This window comes from Colossoma macropomum, unplaced genomic scaffold (assembly GCF_904425465.1).
Source record: "Colossoma macropomum unplaced genomic scaffold, Colossoma_macropomum, whole genome shotgun sequence".
Taxonomy (NCBI): domain Eukaryota; kingdom Metazoa; phylum Chordata; class Actinopteri; order Characiformes; family Serrasalmidae; genus Colossoma; species Colossoma macropomum.
Genome location: NW_023494829.1, coordinates 3,689 through 20,948, shown reverse-complemented (window position 1 = coordinate 20,948; position 17,260 = coordinate 3,689). Strand labels below are relative to the sequence as shown.

Here is a 17,260-nt window from a genome sequence, read left to right as displayed (position 1 = left end):
TTCTCTCTCTGTCACTCACCCACACCAAATATAGTAATGTGACAGCATCCTGTCAGCTCTTCCTCTTCGTTCTCTTGCAGCACACAGTGCACACGTAGTCATAAGTTGCTAAAGCCACGCCCCTCTTTATCTTTCTCTCTATACAGTCACTGGGGACTTTATAGAAACCCCTGCCTTGTATCTCCACCAGATGATAGTCCACCTTTTGATGCCCAATTTGTGTTAGCCATCCTAAAACTCTTTATCAGTGGTTAAACTATTAATATTAAAAGTGTAAATTTTCAGTGAATGTGAAAGTAAAAGATTATTATTATTGAAATCAATACTCAAAAAGTAATCAGTGAAAAACAATGTTTTTAGTTTTTAATATTGTAATGTTTATTTTTAATATTCATTAAATATTAATATTAATTTAGCCATTTCATCCCACAGTCCAAAGGTCAAGTGGGCACACTAAATAGCCCCTTGGTGTGAACGTCTATGTCTGTGTATCGACCTGTTCCTTCTTAGAAAGTTTCTTAGAAAGGTTCAAATGTTAGGTAACAACACAAAGCCTATATATAAAAGCTTTGTGTGAGCAATAGAAACCTCGAGGTTGAGTATTATCATGAACAACATCACGGCTGTGATTTGGTCGCGGACATGAGCCGAAGGCGAGTGCTGTAGATCATCAAAGCCGTGATGTTATTCATGACAACACACAAGCTTGAGTGTTCTATTGCTTTTGTACAAATGTTTTTACAAAATAAAGAAAGAAGATGAATCAAAGAAGCCCTAAAATTCATACTGAATATGCTTTAATGCTGACAATACTTTCTGCCAAAAAGTACTTCCACAACTATGTGGCAACATGGCTCTATTACTGCCTGTTGCAGCTCCACAGCAGAATTAGATTTGCAGGTAAAAATAAAATAATCTTCCTTTACAGGAAAATAAAGCTCTGCTGATCGTTCAACAAAGTTTTAACAATAAATGGTCTAAAACACTGGAATTAATGTAGAACTGCTAATTCACCCTTTAACCCTGAAGGTTGGCACTCAGACTGCTGGTCACCATAGCAAAAACAACAATCTTGGCCTGCTAGTAGCTAATTTTAAGATGAACATTGATAATTTGGAGAGGAATTGACTTATTTTCATTTATAATCACTCAGCTGGTTTCCTGATATGTTTGATCTGCAAAGAGAAACTGTCAAACACTAAAAAGTCGTGAAGCTTCAGTCAGTTTATTGTTTGAATTTTTCCTTTCCACCTTAAATGGTGCAGCAGTTACATTCTGCTACCTTTCAGGTGGAACAGGAAAATTCAGACAAGAAGCTGATGAATAAGAATCTGACTTCCGCCTCGTAAAAAGTCAAACATTGAGAGACATTTTACAAACAACTATTCCTTTTGTGGAGGAATTTCCTGCTGGTGATGCGAGAAAAGCAGCTATAGCTGAGCGAAAGCAGAGCAAAGGAAGTTTATGTTTTCGTTATATATATTTTTTAGCCTATACTAACACATCAGCACAAACTGAGACATGTTTACAGCCACGATGGTAAAATGGATATAAAATTTTGTGGCTCCTAAGGTAGTTTAATTTTTGTTGAAAGGATAAAATGGCTCTTTTTAACATTTGGGTTGCGACCCCTGCCCTGGCCTGTTGAGCCTTGTGTGCAGTCCAAGATAATTGCTTATACTATAAGGCTCACGTTTTGTGGAATGAATAGAGCCATAGATCTGTACAAATATCATGTTTTTCTATTGTTGCCAAATTACCCTGAGTGTCATTTTGTAACAGCCAGTCTGTAAAGCGCTTTGTAGCCCATCTTCTTTGCTGAATTGTACTCTGTTTCTAGCCAATTCCAGCATCTTCAGTCATCACTGTAGTTGACCTAACAGTTTTCATGGTAAAGGCAGATTCAGAATCTGATGTGCGTCTGCAGTTACAGTCTTATTCAGAGTCTGGCCAAATGGGCTGCAGGTCAAATGTTATATTAAAATCTTCCATTTTATCAATGTATTATGTTGCATTAGAACAAATACAAAACAACGAAGGTTTGTGTGCATAAAGCCCGTCCTTTCTCAGCAACACGCAGCTCGTTACTTGACAATGCATCAGCAGAGAGATACAGTTTTGGTGTGAAAAAGCCTGGATTCTATATTTTCACTGCATCTTCAGGAACTGTTCACATATCGAAAAGTATAACTTTTACATAACTATTGCGAAATATTTGTTTTGTAACATGGTAACCTGATCAAATCATATTGAGTAATATCATTCTGTATTCCCATAGTATCTACATACAGAGAAATCTTTTACAGATAAATGGGTATATGATATTGTCATTCAGCTGCAGTGTAAGTACTGTTATAATACAGGTAACTCCACAGCATGTCCAATCAGAAAAGCCTTTCTGGAAGAACAGCAGTTTAATCTAACACAAATATACACCGTTACAAGAATAATTACAGTTCCTGTACATATCAAGATACATTTGTGTAATTAAATGAGTAAAACTGAAGCTGATTCATGTGTATTTACATAAACTGTAGTAATGTAACGAACTGGTCTGGTGTGCTGGGTCAGGCAGCACTGTGATAGCACAGCACTGGCTAAACACAGTGACGTGTGGAAAATACCGCTGATTACTGCCAGCTACACGTTACTGCTGCTGTGAGATTAATTATGAAAAAAAGACTATGTTATCTTAATATTTAAATATTGTTAAATAATGTTATAATGTTTAAATATTTTGGGGTTTATTATCTATTGGGCAAAATGTTTTTTGCCACATGTTCATATCCTGTTCTGAGGGTCAGCCAAGTCAAATAACTAAAAACCCCAATACTCTGTCCCTCTTAATCAGGTGTGTCGGTCAGTAGGTGATCTGTTGATTAGATGTGTTGAACAGTGGCTGGTCTTCGTGTCATGTTTGTAGTTCAGCTAATGTTTTATTCAGGTGTTTTTGTCAGTAGCTGGTCTGTTAATTTGATGTGAAAGTCAGTAGCTGGTCTGTTGATCTTGTATGAAAGTCAGTAGCTGGTCAGCAGATCAGATGTGTTGTCAGTAACTGGTCTGTTGGGGTCTGTGGGTTTTGTTCTCTGCTGTAGACTCACTGCTCCATCTTCATCATCACTGTTGTAGTAAATTCTAGCAGCATCTGGCGCTTAAGTCATTCAGATAAACAAGAAACTTCAATTTTATGCACAAATCATACACATTTATGAATACAAGAACAGTAGCAAGACTACAGTGGCTTGATTGTGTAGTTTGTACCTTTGTTTCTCTTGGTGTGATAAACCACAGCTACTATAATGTGGAGACAGATCACAGTGACCAAGGCAAAGGGTACAAAGGGCAGAGACTGTGGAGGTTCTGCATCACCAGCAGCATCATTCTGGGGTGACTGTCCTAAAATTGTCAGAGCAAAAACAACAACAATGCAAGACAGTAGAACAATTTTCTGAACATTTAAAAATGTATAATACTTTTCTTTGATGGTCAACTGTAGGGAGATTCTCAGTCTTTATTTAACTAACACTCAATTAAATATCTGTTAAATGCAAAACATTCACCTACTCCTAAACCTAAACCTAACCTTGAACCATAGTATTATGTAACATCAATTGCTAAGCAAGCTAAAACTTGGCAACTGAAACTGCCAAAGCTCTAAAATAATATGTATATACATGTATACATGAAGCTGAAGTCAGCTTTTTATTTTCCACCTTCTTATTCGATATTTACATTCCACCTTAAATGGTGCTGCAGTTATACTGATGTGCCTTAAACATAGATTGAATTTCAAAAAAGGAGCTGTTTATCTCAATAAATGAATTTCCACCTCAATAAATGCAACATTAATCATGATATGTTGAACCAGAAGTTACCTAAAAAATTATGACAGCATGACTGCTTGACATCAATTCTATGAAAAACTTTTCAAAATATGTATGTATATAGAAAGTATATAGATCATAAGGGAACAAAACACATGTGAATGTACTCACAAATTATATTCATTATACTATCAGTGATGGGTTGTACCATGGTTGAAATTGGGGCTACACAGTATAAAAGCATATGATCCCCAGTTTCATACGAACCTAGCGTAACAATATGTGGCCTTGAGGGATAATAAGACCTGGACAGACAGCAGAGCAGCTGGAAGGTAAAAGTATTTATCAGATACAAATCATTTCCTGCTAATGTATGAAATACACACACAAAAAAAATCAGATTAACGCAACCAGAGTTCAGATTTGCAAGATAAAAACCATGTAAATGTGACTTCACCAAACAACTTATAAACTAAGGGCCCACTGACCAAACACAGGACTAAATTGATAACAAGGAGCACAGAAAATAATGACCAGACAGAGCTAGGTACCCAAGTTAAGAGGGCTAAAAATACCAATATGAAGAGTGATGAGGGGGTGGAGTTATGTTGGAAAGATCAGAAATCCAAGGTGGTGATTGGGTGACAGTGAAACTGTCCCTAATGTAGACATTATAAGACAGTGTAAATATACATAAACGCTAACAATAATGTAAACAAAACTACAGCATCCACACCCTCACTACAGAACCCTCATTAAAGTCGTTCTTGGAGCATTTGTAATGTAAGACTGACAAAATCTTACACAGTTGATTCAACACACTTTGCATTTAGAATACAAATCAGTGTTGTACCGTCAACAGTGACTCTGATGTCTATGAATCCACTTTTCATAGCATCACACCTGTAATCTCCTCCATCCTCTTCAGTCAGGTGTGATATGAGTAGAGAGAGGTTTCCTGGAGAGTGACCATTAACCAGCTGAACTCTTCTGCTCTGATAACTTTCAATGGGTATCCTTTCCCAATTTTGATTGATGTATTTATTCCAGCTGAATGTCTCAGGTTTGGCACGTAGCTCAGTGCAGGAGCAGGGCAGCAGTACTGACCCTCCTGTATGTGCTATCATATATGATGTTTCCTTGTTGGTCAGAGTGCAGCCTGCAGAAACACACATTCAGGACTGAGAATTATTGTCTGCATGTGAAAACTCATCCAGAATCACTAAATATTACTTTATAATTAAGAATGATAAGTAAGAAACCAACCTAAGAGTTTATCATAAAATACCAGATTACTGAATTTCTTCAGATCCACAAACCTGACTACTGCTACAATCAGCCATTCACTATTAAACCTTTACTGCATAAATGAAGCTGCACTACAAAAAGTTTGACAATAGCTGTGAAATATAAATCAATCTACTACTCTTGATTTCAAGCATGGAGTATCAATTTACGTAACTATGTAAAGTAACAGTTATTTAAACAATTCATCATCATTACAACAGAATCTGGAAGCATTAGTCTTCATTCTAGTGCTACTGCAAAGCTGGAGAACTAATGCAGGTGTCATTTTTACCTAATAGAGCTTTTAAGTTGATTCTATCAAGTGTCTAGTTATGAGATCATCACTGTACAATGCATGTGAGTCAAAACAGAGTTTTACCTTTAACAGTGAGTCTGATGTCTCTGTATGTGACGCCTTCAACTGTACATCTGTAATATCCTCCATCCCCTTCAGTCAGGTTTGATATGAGTAGAGAGAGATTTCCTGGAGAGTGACCATTAACCAGCTGAACTCTGTTTCTGTACTGACCACTCTCACTGGACATCTCTTTCATTATGTCTATGTTTGAGTAGAGTTTATTCCAGGTGAAACTCTCAGGTGTGACTTGTGGGTCAGTGCAGTAGCAGGGCAGCAGTACTGACCCTCCTGTGTATGCTGTAATTTCTTCTAACTGCCCATGGCCTTTCAGTGTGCAGCCTGCAGAAACACACCAGTTAATGACCTTCACTATCATCACTTGTGTAACACTTGATCAACCACGAACAGGATTTTACTTTCAGGGCATTGCCATTAAAAGACACGCTTGACCAGCCTAAGCACAGTTTTCCTAAATCAGTTTACTATTAATTATTTTATTATACTGTTAAGAAACCCATACAAGCTTAAGTGGTGAAAAAGTTATAATTACTTGAAATAAGTGGTTGGAACTGGCTTTGAAGGCAACCAATCAACTCAAACAATTTTAACTGCTGTGTATAACTGTGTTATACTACTATCTACAGTAAGAGATTTAATGATTCACTCACCTTCAGCAACATGGAGCACAAGCAGCAGATACAAACAAACCTGCATTCTTCCTGAGTTACAGAACCTCCTCACTACATACAGAGACAGCACAACTGCAGATATGACCACTCCTACACCGGCTCTACTGACCGATCTGTCAACTACACTACCTCAGCACTTCTGCAGAGCTCTTTAGAGACCTACAGTCTACCTGACATGACCAGCACACGAGAAAATCCTGTATCTCTCTCAGCAGGACTTCATTGGACTCTTCCACACTCAAACAGGGGCACCTGAAAGAGGAACTGTGTTCAGATGAGCTCATCTTTCTCTGCCACTCAGTCACACTAAATATAGTGATGAGACAGCATCCTGTCAGCTCATCTTCGTTCTTCTCTTGTAGCACACATGCACAACATCACATACAGTGTTAGAAATAAAGACACACATTGTTTTCATCAAAACCAATATAATTGTTCTCTCAGATGTATAACAGTGCTTTTAAAGTTCATTTGTTTACCTTAAATAAGTAATTTCCAGGAGAAAAGTACAGGATTGGGTGTGTGGAGTCAAAATAACCAAGAAATTATTTTTTCAATGGATTTTGGTATCATGTTTTCAATTATGTTCCCTGACTAAAGGTACTGCGATATACCTCTGAGGGTACCACCACAGTGAAAGTTTCATACCTTTATTTCTGAAAAAAATGGAAATTTCTTGCTAATGTATCAAATAAGCACATTCTGTAGAATGTCCTGGTATGCATCTTTGTGAATTGTCATATACAGTGTTCAGCCAACCTCATGTGCTTTTAAATGAGGAGCATAATTTAAGAAAATGAGAGCATGTTTATTTGAGCTTTCCTAGAAAACACAATCTATTACTCTTGCATGGGTCAGAATACAGGTACTCAGGATTGGTGCTAAATAAGACTCATGGTGGTAATATGGTGACCAAGAAGTACTTATAAAGCGAAAGCTTTTGCATTAAACAGTGCTGTGTTATCATATGTTCATTCTTATACAGCAAAAACTTCCAAAAAAAAATATAATGAAATGACATAAGTATACAGCGATTTTCCTCATTCAGGGGTCCAGGGTTGCAAGGCAGCGATACCATACTCTAAAGGAACTACATTTCTTGCCAGAATACTTGTTTATGTCAATTATTATACATAATACTTGTTTATGTTGATTTTCAGTAGCTGCCCAATGTATACACTTACATTTGTACATCATCAATAACATTACAGCATGCTTTTAAAATAAACCTTAAATGGTACTACATGTTAGAGTTTCTACTGCAATAGAGATAACAGTACACTCACCTTCAGCAACATGGAGCAGAAGCATCAGATACAAACAAATCTGCATTCTTCCTGGGTTACAGAACCTCCTCACTACATACAACAGCAGCACAACTGCAGGTTCGACCACTCCTACACTCACTTTACTGATCGATCTCCTAGCTACACATGTACTACACTACCACAGTACAGAACTCTGCAGTACAGAACAAATCCACAGTCTACCTGAAACAGTCAGCACACAAGCAAACCTTGCAAGTCGTTCAGCAGTCCTGAACACATCTGCATTTAAACACTGGCACCTCAAACAGGAAATGTGTTTAGATGAGCTAATTTCTCTCTCTCTGTCACTCACCCACACTAAATTTAGTGATATGGCAGCATCCTGTCAGCTGTTCGCCTTTCTTTTACAACACACAATGCACATCATCACATGTAGTCTCTACACCAATGATTGTGTCTCTATGGAATCAGCTGTGAAGATCCTAAGGTTGGAAATGACATCACTGTGGTGAGCCTCTTAGCCAACAGCAATGTGCCTACAGAAAGAAAGTCAGGAAGCTGGTCTCATGGTGAAGCAGCAACCACCTGCTGCTCAACACTCAACTATAGAGATGGTGGTGGACTTCAGGTGCAACCCTCCCTCACTAATGCCCTTATTATTCTTATTCTTTATTCTATTTATTGTATCTTTATTTTAATTTTCCATTAGTTAAATACTTGTTAACAATCTGTTTGCGTATCTTGTCTGTTCAGTGTGATATACACTATATTGGCAAAAGTATTCGCTCGTCTGCCTTCACACGCATATGAACTTGAGTGACATCCCATTCTTAATCCATAGGGTTTAATATGATGTTGGCCCACCCTTTGCAGCTATAACAGCTTCAACTCTTCTGGGAAGGCTTTCCACAAGGTTTAGGAGTGTTTATAGGAATTATTGACCATTCTTCCAGAAGCGCATTTGTGAGGTCAGACACTGATGTTGGATGAGAAAGCCTGGCTCAGAGTCTCCGCTCTAAATTCATCCTATACGTGTTCTATTGGGTTGAGGTCAGGACTCTGTGCAGGCCAGTCAAGTTCTTCCACACCAAACTCGCTCATCCATGTCTTTATGGACCTTGCTTTGTGCACTGGTGCGTAGTCATGTTGGAACAGGAAGGGGCCATCCCCAATCTGTTTCCACAAAGTTGTCCAAAATGTCTTGGTCTGCTGAAGCGTTAAGAGTTCCTTTCACTGGAACTAAGGGGCCGAGCCCAACTCCTGAAACACAAGCCCACACCATAATCCCCCCTCCACCAAACTTTACACTTGGCAAGTCAGGCTCTGAAACAACAATAAATCCCCACACCATAACACTACCACCACCATGTTTGAGTGTTGGTATGACATTATAATTGTGGAATACAGTGGTTGCTTTATTCCTGATGTAACAGGATCCATGTGGGTCATCAAGTTGTTTTGGAAAGCTTGAGACAAGCTTGTATGTTTTTGGTTAGCAGTGGATTTCATCTTACAGCCCTCTCATGCCTACCATTATGCCCAGTCTCTTTCTAATGGTGGAAAGAGGAATGATCTTATCTGAGGTGAGTGGGGCCTACAGATCCAGTGTTTGTCTGGGTGCTTTTGTGATTTCCTGAATGAGTTCACAATATGCTTTGGGAGGAATTTTGCCAGCCACCTCTGGGAAGATGCATCACTGTTTCACATTTTCTACATTTGGGGGTCTCACTGTGGTTCTTGGAATCCCAGATGCATAGAAATGGCCTGATAACCTCTTCCAGATTAATAAATTTAAATAACTTATTTTGATCATGGCATAGTGTGTAGTTTGTTGAGTCTGAAGTTACTTTGCTAGAAAGTTTCGTTTAGATTCAACAGGATGGCAGGAATCAAGCCTGGGTGTGTCTAACTCAACTTATCCCAATTATCAACTGAATTTGGTTAACTTTTTGGTTGTGTAACTAAGGGGGCAATATCATTTTCACATAGGACCACTTGGTGTTACATAAAATAACTTTTTTTTTCTTCACTAAATGAAATGATCATTTAAAAACTACATTTTGTGTTTACTTAACTGTGATAAATATATGAAAACAGAAGAAATCAGGGGGTCATTGTTGTATGGCCCACACATGGTACTCAAAATGGTACAATTGGGTCTATGTAGTATATCTTTTAAGCCTTTAAGGTTTATTTTCTGTATGCAAGCAGTAACTCTTACTACAATCAGATAACAAGCCAAAGAGCCAATGAACAGAGTGCACAGATGCAAAACTACACACACAGATCTATAGAAATCTATATAAAGAAATCCATATAAAGTAGTTATTGTGCATAAATAGCTCAATAAAAGGTAATAAATTGTATTTTACTCATCAGACAGAGGCAGATGAAGTTATTTGCTTCATGTGAAAATAAACAGTAGTAAACTGTAATACCACACCACCCACCCCCCACAATGTGGCTAAGACACTGAGACCAGTAAGAGGAAACAAGTGGCAAAACAAAGTGCCCAGGTGGCCACACAGGAAATATGAATGCATATGCACTTGCAAGCAACAGTCAACTATCCAATGGCTGAAATGTCAGAATAGCCCTTAGAAAAATAAAACATGTGAGAATGTCATATGACCACTGAGGGCTACCCAGGGCCTAGACTGGGACTTAGCTAAAGTTAGCTTAGCTCAGGTTCCCATCAGTAGTGCAGAGAGTGGTCAGTGGCAAATTAACCGAAAGATGCTCTCCTATGGACTACTTTTGGTGGTGCCAACACTGACCTAAGCAGGACTGTGGGCCTTCAGGACTGGCAAATACACTTTACTATGTACATCTACCTTGTATCCATGGGGGGTAGGTGTGAGTGTGTGTGTGTGGTGGGGGGGGTATGCTTGTGTGGGTAGATGTGTGTGTATGCGTGAGTGGGTGTATGCTTGTGTCGTAAGTGTGTAAGAGAGTTTGTGTGTGTGTGCATGTGTGTGTGTGTGTGTGTGTGTAAGTGTGTGTGTGTGTGTGTGCATCTGTGTGTGCTTGTGTGGTATGTAAGAGAGTGTGTGTGGTGTGTGTGTGTGTGTGCGGGGGTATGCTTGTGTAGTGAGTGTGTGTGTGTGCATGTGTGTGTGCTTGTGTATGCTTGTGTGGTATGTAAGAGAGTGTGCGTGGTGTGTGTTTGTGTGTAGGAGTATGCTTGTGGTGTGTGTGTGTGTGTGTGTGTGTGTTTGTGTGTGTGGAAGTATGCTTGTGTGGTGTGTGTGTGTGTGTGTATGTGGGTGTTAGTTCAGTTTGATGCTGGCATATTCCGCAGTTTCTTCAGTGTCCATTAGTTTGTTTGCTGGTGCTGATGTGTTGCTGTGGACTACAGTACAGTACGTCACATCATCCTGCAGAAATAACACATTAAGCAGAGACATTACAAGACCCTTTATTAAGCTTATTAATTAATAAATCAATAATTATAAGCAATCATTAAGCTGCTTATTACTACATTTACAGCAAACAATATTTAGGGTTAAATGAGCATTTCAGAAATGTTTTATATATTTTCATGTATTTATACTGTTTTAGTACTTGAGATTCAACTCAGGTTAAACTACCACAAGGTAAAGGTCTCAGTCTTGTCTTGGTTCTCAGTCTATGCTCAGGTCAGGTAAAAAAAAATAAATAAATAAAAATGAATCAAATGTGTTTGATATACTCCATCTGCCCTGAAAGGTGAATGGGAGGCAAAAAACACTTGTTGACTCTGATTTCCCTGCCTGTAGACTGAGAACTGGGGGCTTAAATCGGGGTAAAGTCATGTAGTGTAAACGTAGCTTAAGTAAACACACAAATGCAATGATACTCACTGTTTCTTGAACCTTTTTGCATTTGTCCTCTTTATTTACAGTAGCGTACAGCACCTCACAATCATTCTGTAAAATCACACATTTGGCAAGTTAGACAGTTTATGAACAAGCAAAACATACAGGAACACCTACCTTGTAACTGCACTGGGGGTTCCCAAAGTAACCAGGCTTTGCACTAACTTTAACTTGTTTGATTCAGCACATGAGCTAATTAACTGAACAAAAATGTGCATAGTGTGGGGTCTCCCAGGGGAACCCCTGACCTATACACATTGGTCACCTCTTAGCAAAAAAATGTTCTACAAAATAAGCGCTATGGCTTTGATAAAGAACCATATCAAACATCTTTTCCATCATAAGAAAAGCCATTTAACCGTACAAAGAACGATGCACACATTCAAATGTACTGTTCTATATATAGCCATTTTTTAAGAGTATACCAAAGGTTTAGATTCACTGTAGCCCTGTATCTAGCATACAATGACGTGTGTAAAACCTCTGTGCCTGGTACACTTGTACCAGCTTCACACATGACACAGTGGTGGTCCAAAGTTGGTCTATGTTCACTGGTGGAGGATGTAGAGAAGTACTGATGAATTGTGCAGCAACATGCCAGGTTTATCAGTTAAAATTGAGTACCAAATCTTGCCAGTCTTTTGGCCATATATAAAGCTTCCGATACAAATAATATCCACAGCAAACCCTGGAACTTAAAGCTTGATGGATTTAATTGGGGCAATAAAAGTCGGGGAGCAGTGACTGGATTAAGAGGCCTGGAATCAGTAAATTATGTAATGAGAATAAAAGAAGTAGAAGCAATTCACAGCCCACTAATACAGGGCTTGTTTGCAAGTGCGTACCCTGCACACTAAACCACTGGATACAAAATTTATCACTGAAAAAAAAATAATTACATTATATATATATATATATATATATATATATATATATATATATATATATATATATATATATTATTTTATCACACCATTACACTACTTTAAGAATGTTTTTCCCCAGCTCCTATAACTTCTATAGTTTTTATGCATCAAGGCTTTCTTACAGCAGAGATGATCAGCACTACAAGAGAGGTCAAACCCTTGATCTCACCTGTGTCTCCTGATCTCTTCTCAATTCTGTTTTCCTTTCACAGCCCTCCATCTGTCCTTGTCTCTGAGCTGCACAATCAAACCACAGACACTTACACACAGCACAGAGCTCCAAACACTGAGTGTATGGAAAAGATAAATGGAGTGTTTGTGGATGTGTGTATACCTCTGCATCTCCAGTAGATGACCCCACAGAGGACCAGCAAGAGCAGTAAGCCCCCCACAGCGGCATAAATGAAAAATTTAGAATCCATGGTTGATGGACCGGCTGTATTTGAAGGAGGAAAGAGGGTAAATATTTATGTAACCGTGTGGGGAACTGGTTTGTACACTTGATTATAAGGTGGGGACTCTACAACAGTAATAATAGGATTTGATTTGTTTTCTGTGAGCACTGTGAATGTATTATAGCAAATCAAATTATAACACTCTCAGCTAAACTCTGCTTTCTTTTCTCAGCCCTTCAATCGCTGCACAGCAACTCTTGGTATCCACCATTGCCTCAAGCTTTCAGTTTGACTTTGAAGCTGTAGTTGTGGTTAAAAGATGTAACTGGATGTTTAAAACTGAGATCTTTGTTGGTCCAGTAGAGTTTGTCATTTTGTACTTATTCAAAGCTGAAAAAGAGACCATTTAATATAAGTGGTTGTAAAACCTGAATAAACATTAAACATTTATATGCCTGCCACATGTATGTTTTTGCCTTAAATAATTAGCTAACAACGCTAGCTAGCACGCCAGTGTTGAGCTGTTTGTTGAAAACACCATCCAGACTGGATGGAATTGGTTTGTCATGTCAGACTTCTCTCTCATGGCGCTGCATTTAAATGCAAACTACGTGGCATTTGTCCTTGTCCTTCAAGCTACTTGGCATTTGAGTCGTTTAGTCCTTTCCAGTACTAGAAATTTTAGTTTTAATGCAGTTTTAATGTATAACACACATGAGCTCAAGTTCAGGATATGTTTACATTTATATATTCCAACTTACTTTCCACATTGCTGTACTCACATGTTTTGAGTCTAATGAGGCTGTGCAACTACACCCATAGGGCCCAAGACCACCTGTAGCCCCAGGGCCCACAAGAAGGTTAAAGCGTTCCTGCACATACACTCTAGTAATATACACAAAACTACCATATACACACACCCTCACTACAGAACCACTACAGAACAGCCTGCAGAAACACATATAGGTGTAAACACTTCACCCTGAATACCATGCAGCTGAGAAACTGGCTTTCATATTTATTTGAATTTGCTGTGTTTAGGTGCATTTTTGGTGATTACTCATTAGAAATTAGCCGTTTAAATGAGATAGAGGAGATACTGCTACTGGCAGCAAATAACTATTAAGCATTTACCTTATGATTGAAGGGGCACTACCAAAAGCTTAGCAAGTCTACAATTTACAGCAGTAAATTGCTTCAGACTTCAAGCATGGACTTTCATTTTACATAACTAAGCAACAAAACACAACTATTTCAACAATTTCTCATCATTACAAAGTAATCTAGTATCATTAGACTTGATTCCGGCACAAGACAATCTCCAAAATAACTTCATAGAAGAAGGCAAATACATTCTTAACTTTAAATGCAAGATAATGTAAAAATATTTTATTCCAACTTATTTTGGAGCATTTTTATTGGTCTGTTTTTCATGAATTTTTACACAGTGTAAAGGAGAGTTGCTGTGCTCAAATGAAAAATAAAACCCTATAAAAAGTAGATGTACTTTTTTCTGGACAACAGCTAACAAAGCTTTAAAGACTTACTTTTAACAGTGAGCAGTATGTAGATGTATCCATTGGATCCACTATAACACAGGTACGTTCCCCCATCCTCTTCAGTCAGGTGTGATATGAGTAGGGAGAGATTTCCTGGAGAGTGACCATTAACCAGCTGAACTCCGTTTCCGTACTGACCACTCTCATTGGAAATCTCTTCCCATGTGTTTCTGTCTGTGTTTTCTTTTCTCCATTTGAAAATCCCAGGTTTGGTGCGTGGGTCAGTGCAGTAGCAGGGCAGCAGTACTGACCCTCCTGTGTATGCAGTAATGAATTTTGTCTGCTGATTGTCTTTCAGTGTGCAGCCTGCAGAAACAGACTAGATAATGACCTTCACTCTCAAAACCCCCAAAATATGTGGAAGTGCTTTACAATTCAGATTTCCTCATATCATTCTGTTTTCACCTGCATAAAACTTACTCAAGCAGAAATAACATTTTACCTTCAATGCATCATTAGAATAATCCTCGCTTCAGCACCTTAAGCTCAGTTTCTAAAAAGCATTCTGAAGTTTCTTATTGAAAAGGACACACGTAATTACTGTCTGATGTCAGCTTGAGTGGAGAAATCAGCCACCAGAGTGATTACTTGAATGAAGTAGCTTTTGAAGAAAGTTTGAAGGAAATCAATCGACTCAAGTTCAGTTGCTGTCAGATCATCAGTAAGATTACAGCATGAGTTTGAAATAAGCTTTAAATGGCACTGTGTTATATAGGCCGGAGTTTCTAGAGAGAACGGTGCACCTACCTTCAGCAACATGGAGCACAAGCAGCAGATACAAACAAACCTGCATTCTTCCTGAGTTACAGAACCTCCTCACCACATACAGAGACAGCTACTGATGTGTCAGCTACACATGTACTACACTACCTCAGTACTTCTTCAGAAATCTACAGTTTACACAATTCAAACAGCACACAACAAACTCCTCTGACTCTCTCAAGCAGGACTTCACTGGACATTGGACCACACTCAAACACATCAAAGAGGAACTGTGTTCAGACTACATTGTCTTGCACTGTTTGTCACCCACCCACGCCAAATGTAGTGATGTAGCAACATCCTGTGAGCTTTTCCTCTTTCTTCTCTGTGCCTAAACATCACATGCAGTTGTTTGTTGCGAAAGTCACACCACTCTTTCTTCTTCTGTCTATACTTTTACACTTACTATCCTCTTTATTAGAAGCTGCTGCCTTGCTGGGAGACGTTAGCCCACCTTTAAATGCACAATTTGTGTTAGCCATCATTTTGACCAATGGTGCAACTAACAAACCTTTTTTTACAGTGCATAGGGATATGTAGAAATTAAAAAGAATATATTTATTTTCACTGACTAAGAAAACAAAACATAATCAATAGAAAATGTAATCTTAGAAATGTTTTTATTATTATTATTATTTTTTACATTTTTAAAAGATCATATTTGTTTATGACTGTCCAGGGTGTATCCTGCCTTCTGCCCAATGACAGCTGGGATAGGCTCCAGCACCCCACCGTGACCCAGAAGGATAAGCGGTTTAGATGATGTATATATGTATGTATTTGTTTATGAAGACCATTGTATTATTTTTTGTTTAAACTTAAGTCCAAAATGTTAGGTAATACCGGCAAAGGGCAGAAACTTGATGTGGCATTGATTACACAAGTAAACAGAAGATGTCTGAAGGGATGTGGAGCCATGCCATCTGGATTGCCACCCACAGCTCTGTGTTGTTTGTAGGGGCAGGATCTCTGGTGTAAATGGACCTGCCCACCACATCCCATAAATGCTTGACTGGGGCAAACGTGCAGGCCATACCATTCATCAGAAATCCCCAGAATGTTCCTTAAACCGATTCCGGACAACTTGGGTACGATGGCAGAGTGGCCTGCTGGAATATCCCATCATAGTGGAGGTACATGAAGTCCATGAAGGGGTGCAATTGGTCATCAAGTAGTGAAACGCACGGACCAGTCCACACCCCACACCAATATGGAACCACCACCAGCCTGCACAGTGCCTTGTTGATAATTGGGGTCCATGACTTCACCATCAGCCTGAAACAATTGGTACCATGACTCATCGGGCCACGCCACATGTTGCCAGTCCTCTAGGGTCCACTTAGCAACCTCACAAGCCCAGGTGAGGCACTGTCTGTTGCCTGGTGTCGTGGTGTTAACAGAGGCACTCTGGTGGGTTTCCTGCTCCCATATCCCATGGAAGCTAAAGAACTCTGCACAGACCTGTGGGATATGCATGTGGGGCCTCCTGCATTGAATGTGGATGTGATTTCTGCCAGAGTCGCTTGTCTGTTCACACAGAAAATTCTAACCAGATGCCACTGGTGAAGATCAGAAAGCACCTGTGGGCGGCCACTGAGCTGTGACACTGACACTGATCACACATATGACACTGATCTTGAAATGTTAAACGCTCACAGAACAAGGGTAGCACTGCTATATCTGATTCACTTGTACCAGCGCAACACACACTAACACACCACCACCACATCAGCGGTACTGCAGTGCTGAGAATGAGCCACCACCCAAATAGAACCTGCTCTGTAAGGGTCCATGGGGGTCCTGACCACTGATGAACAAGGTGAAAGGGGGCTAACAAAGTATGCAGAGAAACAGATGGACTACAGTCTGTAAAGTGCACCTATATAGTAAGTGGAGCTGATAAAATGGACAATGAGCGTAGAAACAAGGAGGTGGTCATAATGTTATGACTGATTGGGGGGTGTGTGTGTGTGTGTATATATATAATCTTTTTATATTTAATAACTGTATTTTTCACTGTATATAAAAATACAATTATTAAATATAAAAAAAAAATGTTTTAAGCACTTTCTGTAAAAAAGCCCACAATATATTACATCTCTCTTATAACTAAGTCATTACACATTGACAATACATCCAACAACTGTGTAACTCCTGGTCATGTACTCGCTGTTACAAATTACAGTGCACAGTTATTTAAATACACATGTATCAGCTTCAGTTATTACTAACATAATTACACGTTTAATAGGATGATGGTAAATACATTCACATGAACTGCTGTTTTTCCAGTAAGGTTTTTCTTTTGTAATAAAATGTGTGTAATTACCTACAT

At 38.9% G+C, this 17,260-nt stretch overlaps 1 protein-coding gene across 1 annotated transcript; it reads right to left on the bottom strand.

Annotated features, from left to right (window-relative positions):
* Positions 1-10,655: 10,655 nt before the first annotated feature.
* On the bottom strand, positions 10,656-15,117 carry LOC118800259. The gene is made up of 6 exons (XM_036560469.1): positions 14,911-15,117; positions 14,152-14,469; positions 12,544-12,645; positions 12,379-12,446; positions 11,269-11,334; positions 10,656-10,803 (listed from the first exon to the last, which is right to left on the bottom strand). The coding sequence occupies exons 1-6, from the start codon at positions 14,954-14,956 to the stop codon at positions 10,696-10,698; spliced, it is 708 nt and encodes a 235-aa protein (XP_036416362.1). The 5' UTR covers positions 14,957-15,117; the 3' UTR covers positions 10,656-10,695.
* Positions 15,118-17,260: the final 2,143 nt, after the last annotated feature.

What these genes read in the sequence shown, in the direction of transcription:
- LOC118800259 (XM_036560469.1), bottom strand. Translation starts at nt 14,956, where the DNA reads ATGCAGGTTTGTTTGTATCTGCTGCTTGTGCTCCATGTTGCTGAAG. An exon ending in CATCTACTGGAGATGCAGAG is followed by an intron (nt 12,447 to 12,543) that starts GTATACACACAT and finishes TTGATTGTGCAG; the next exon opens with CTCAGAGACAAGGACAGATG. An exon ending in GCAAAAAGGTTCAAGAAACA is followed by an intron (nt 10,804 to 11,268) that starts GTGAGTATCATT and finishes TTATTTCTGCAG; the next exon opens with GATGATGTGACGTACTGTAC.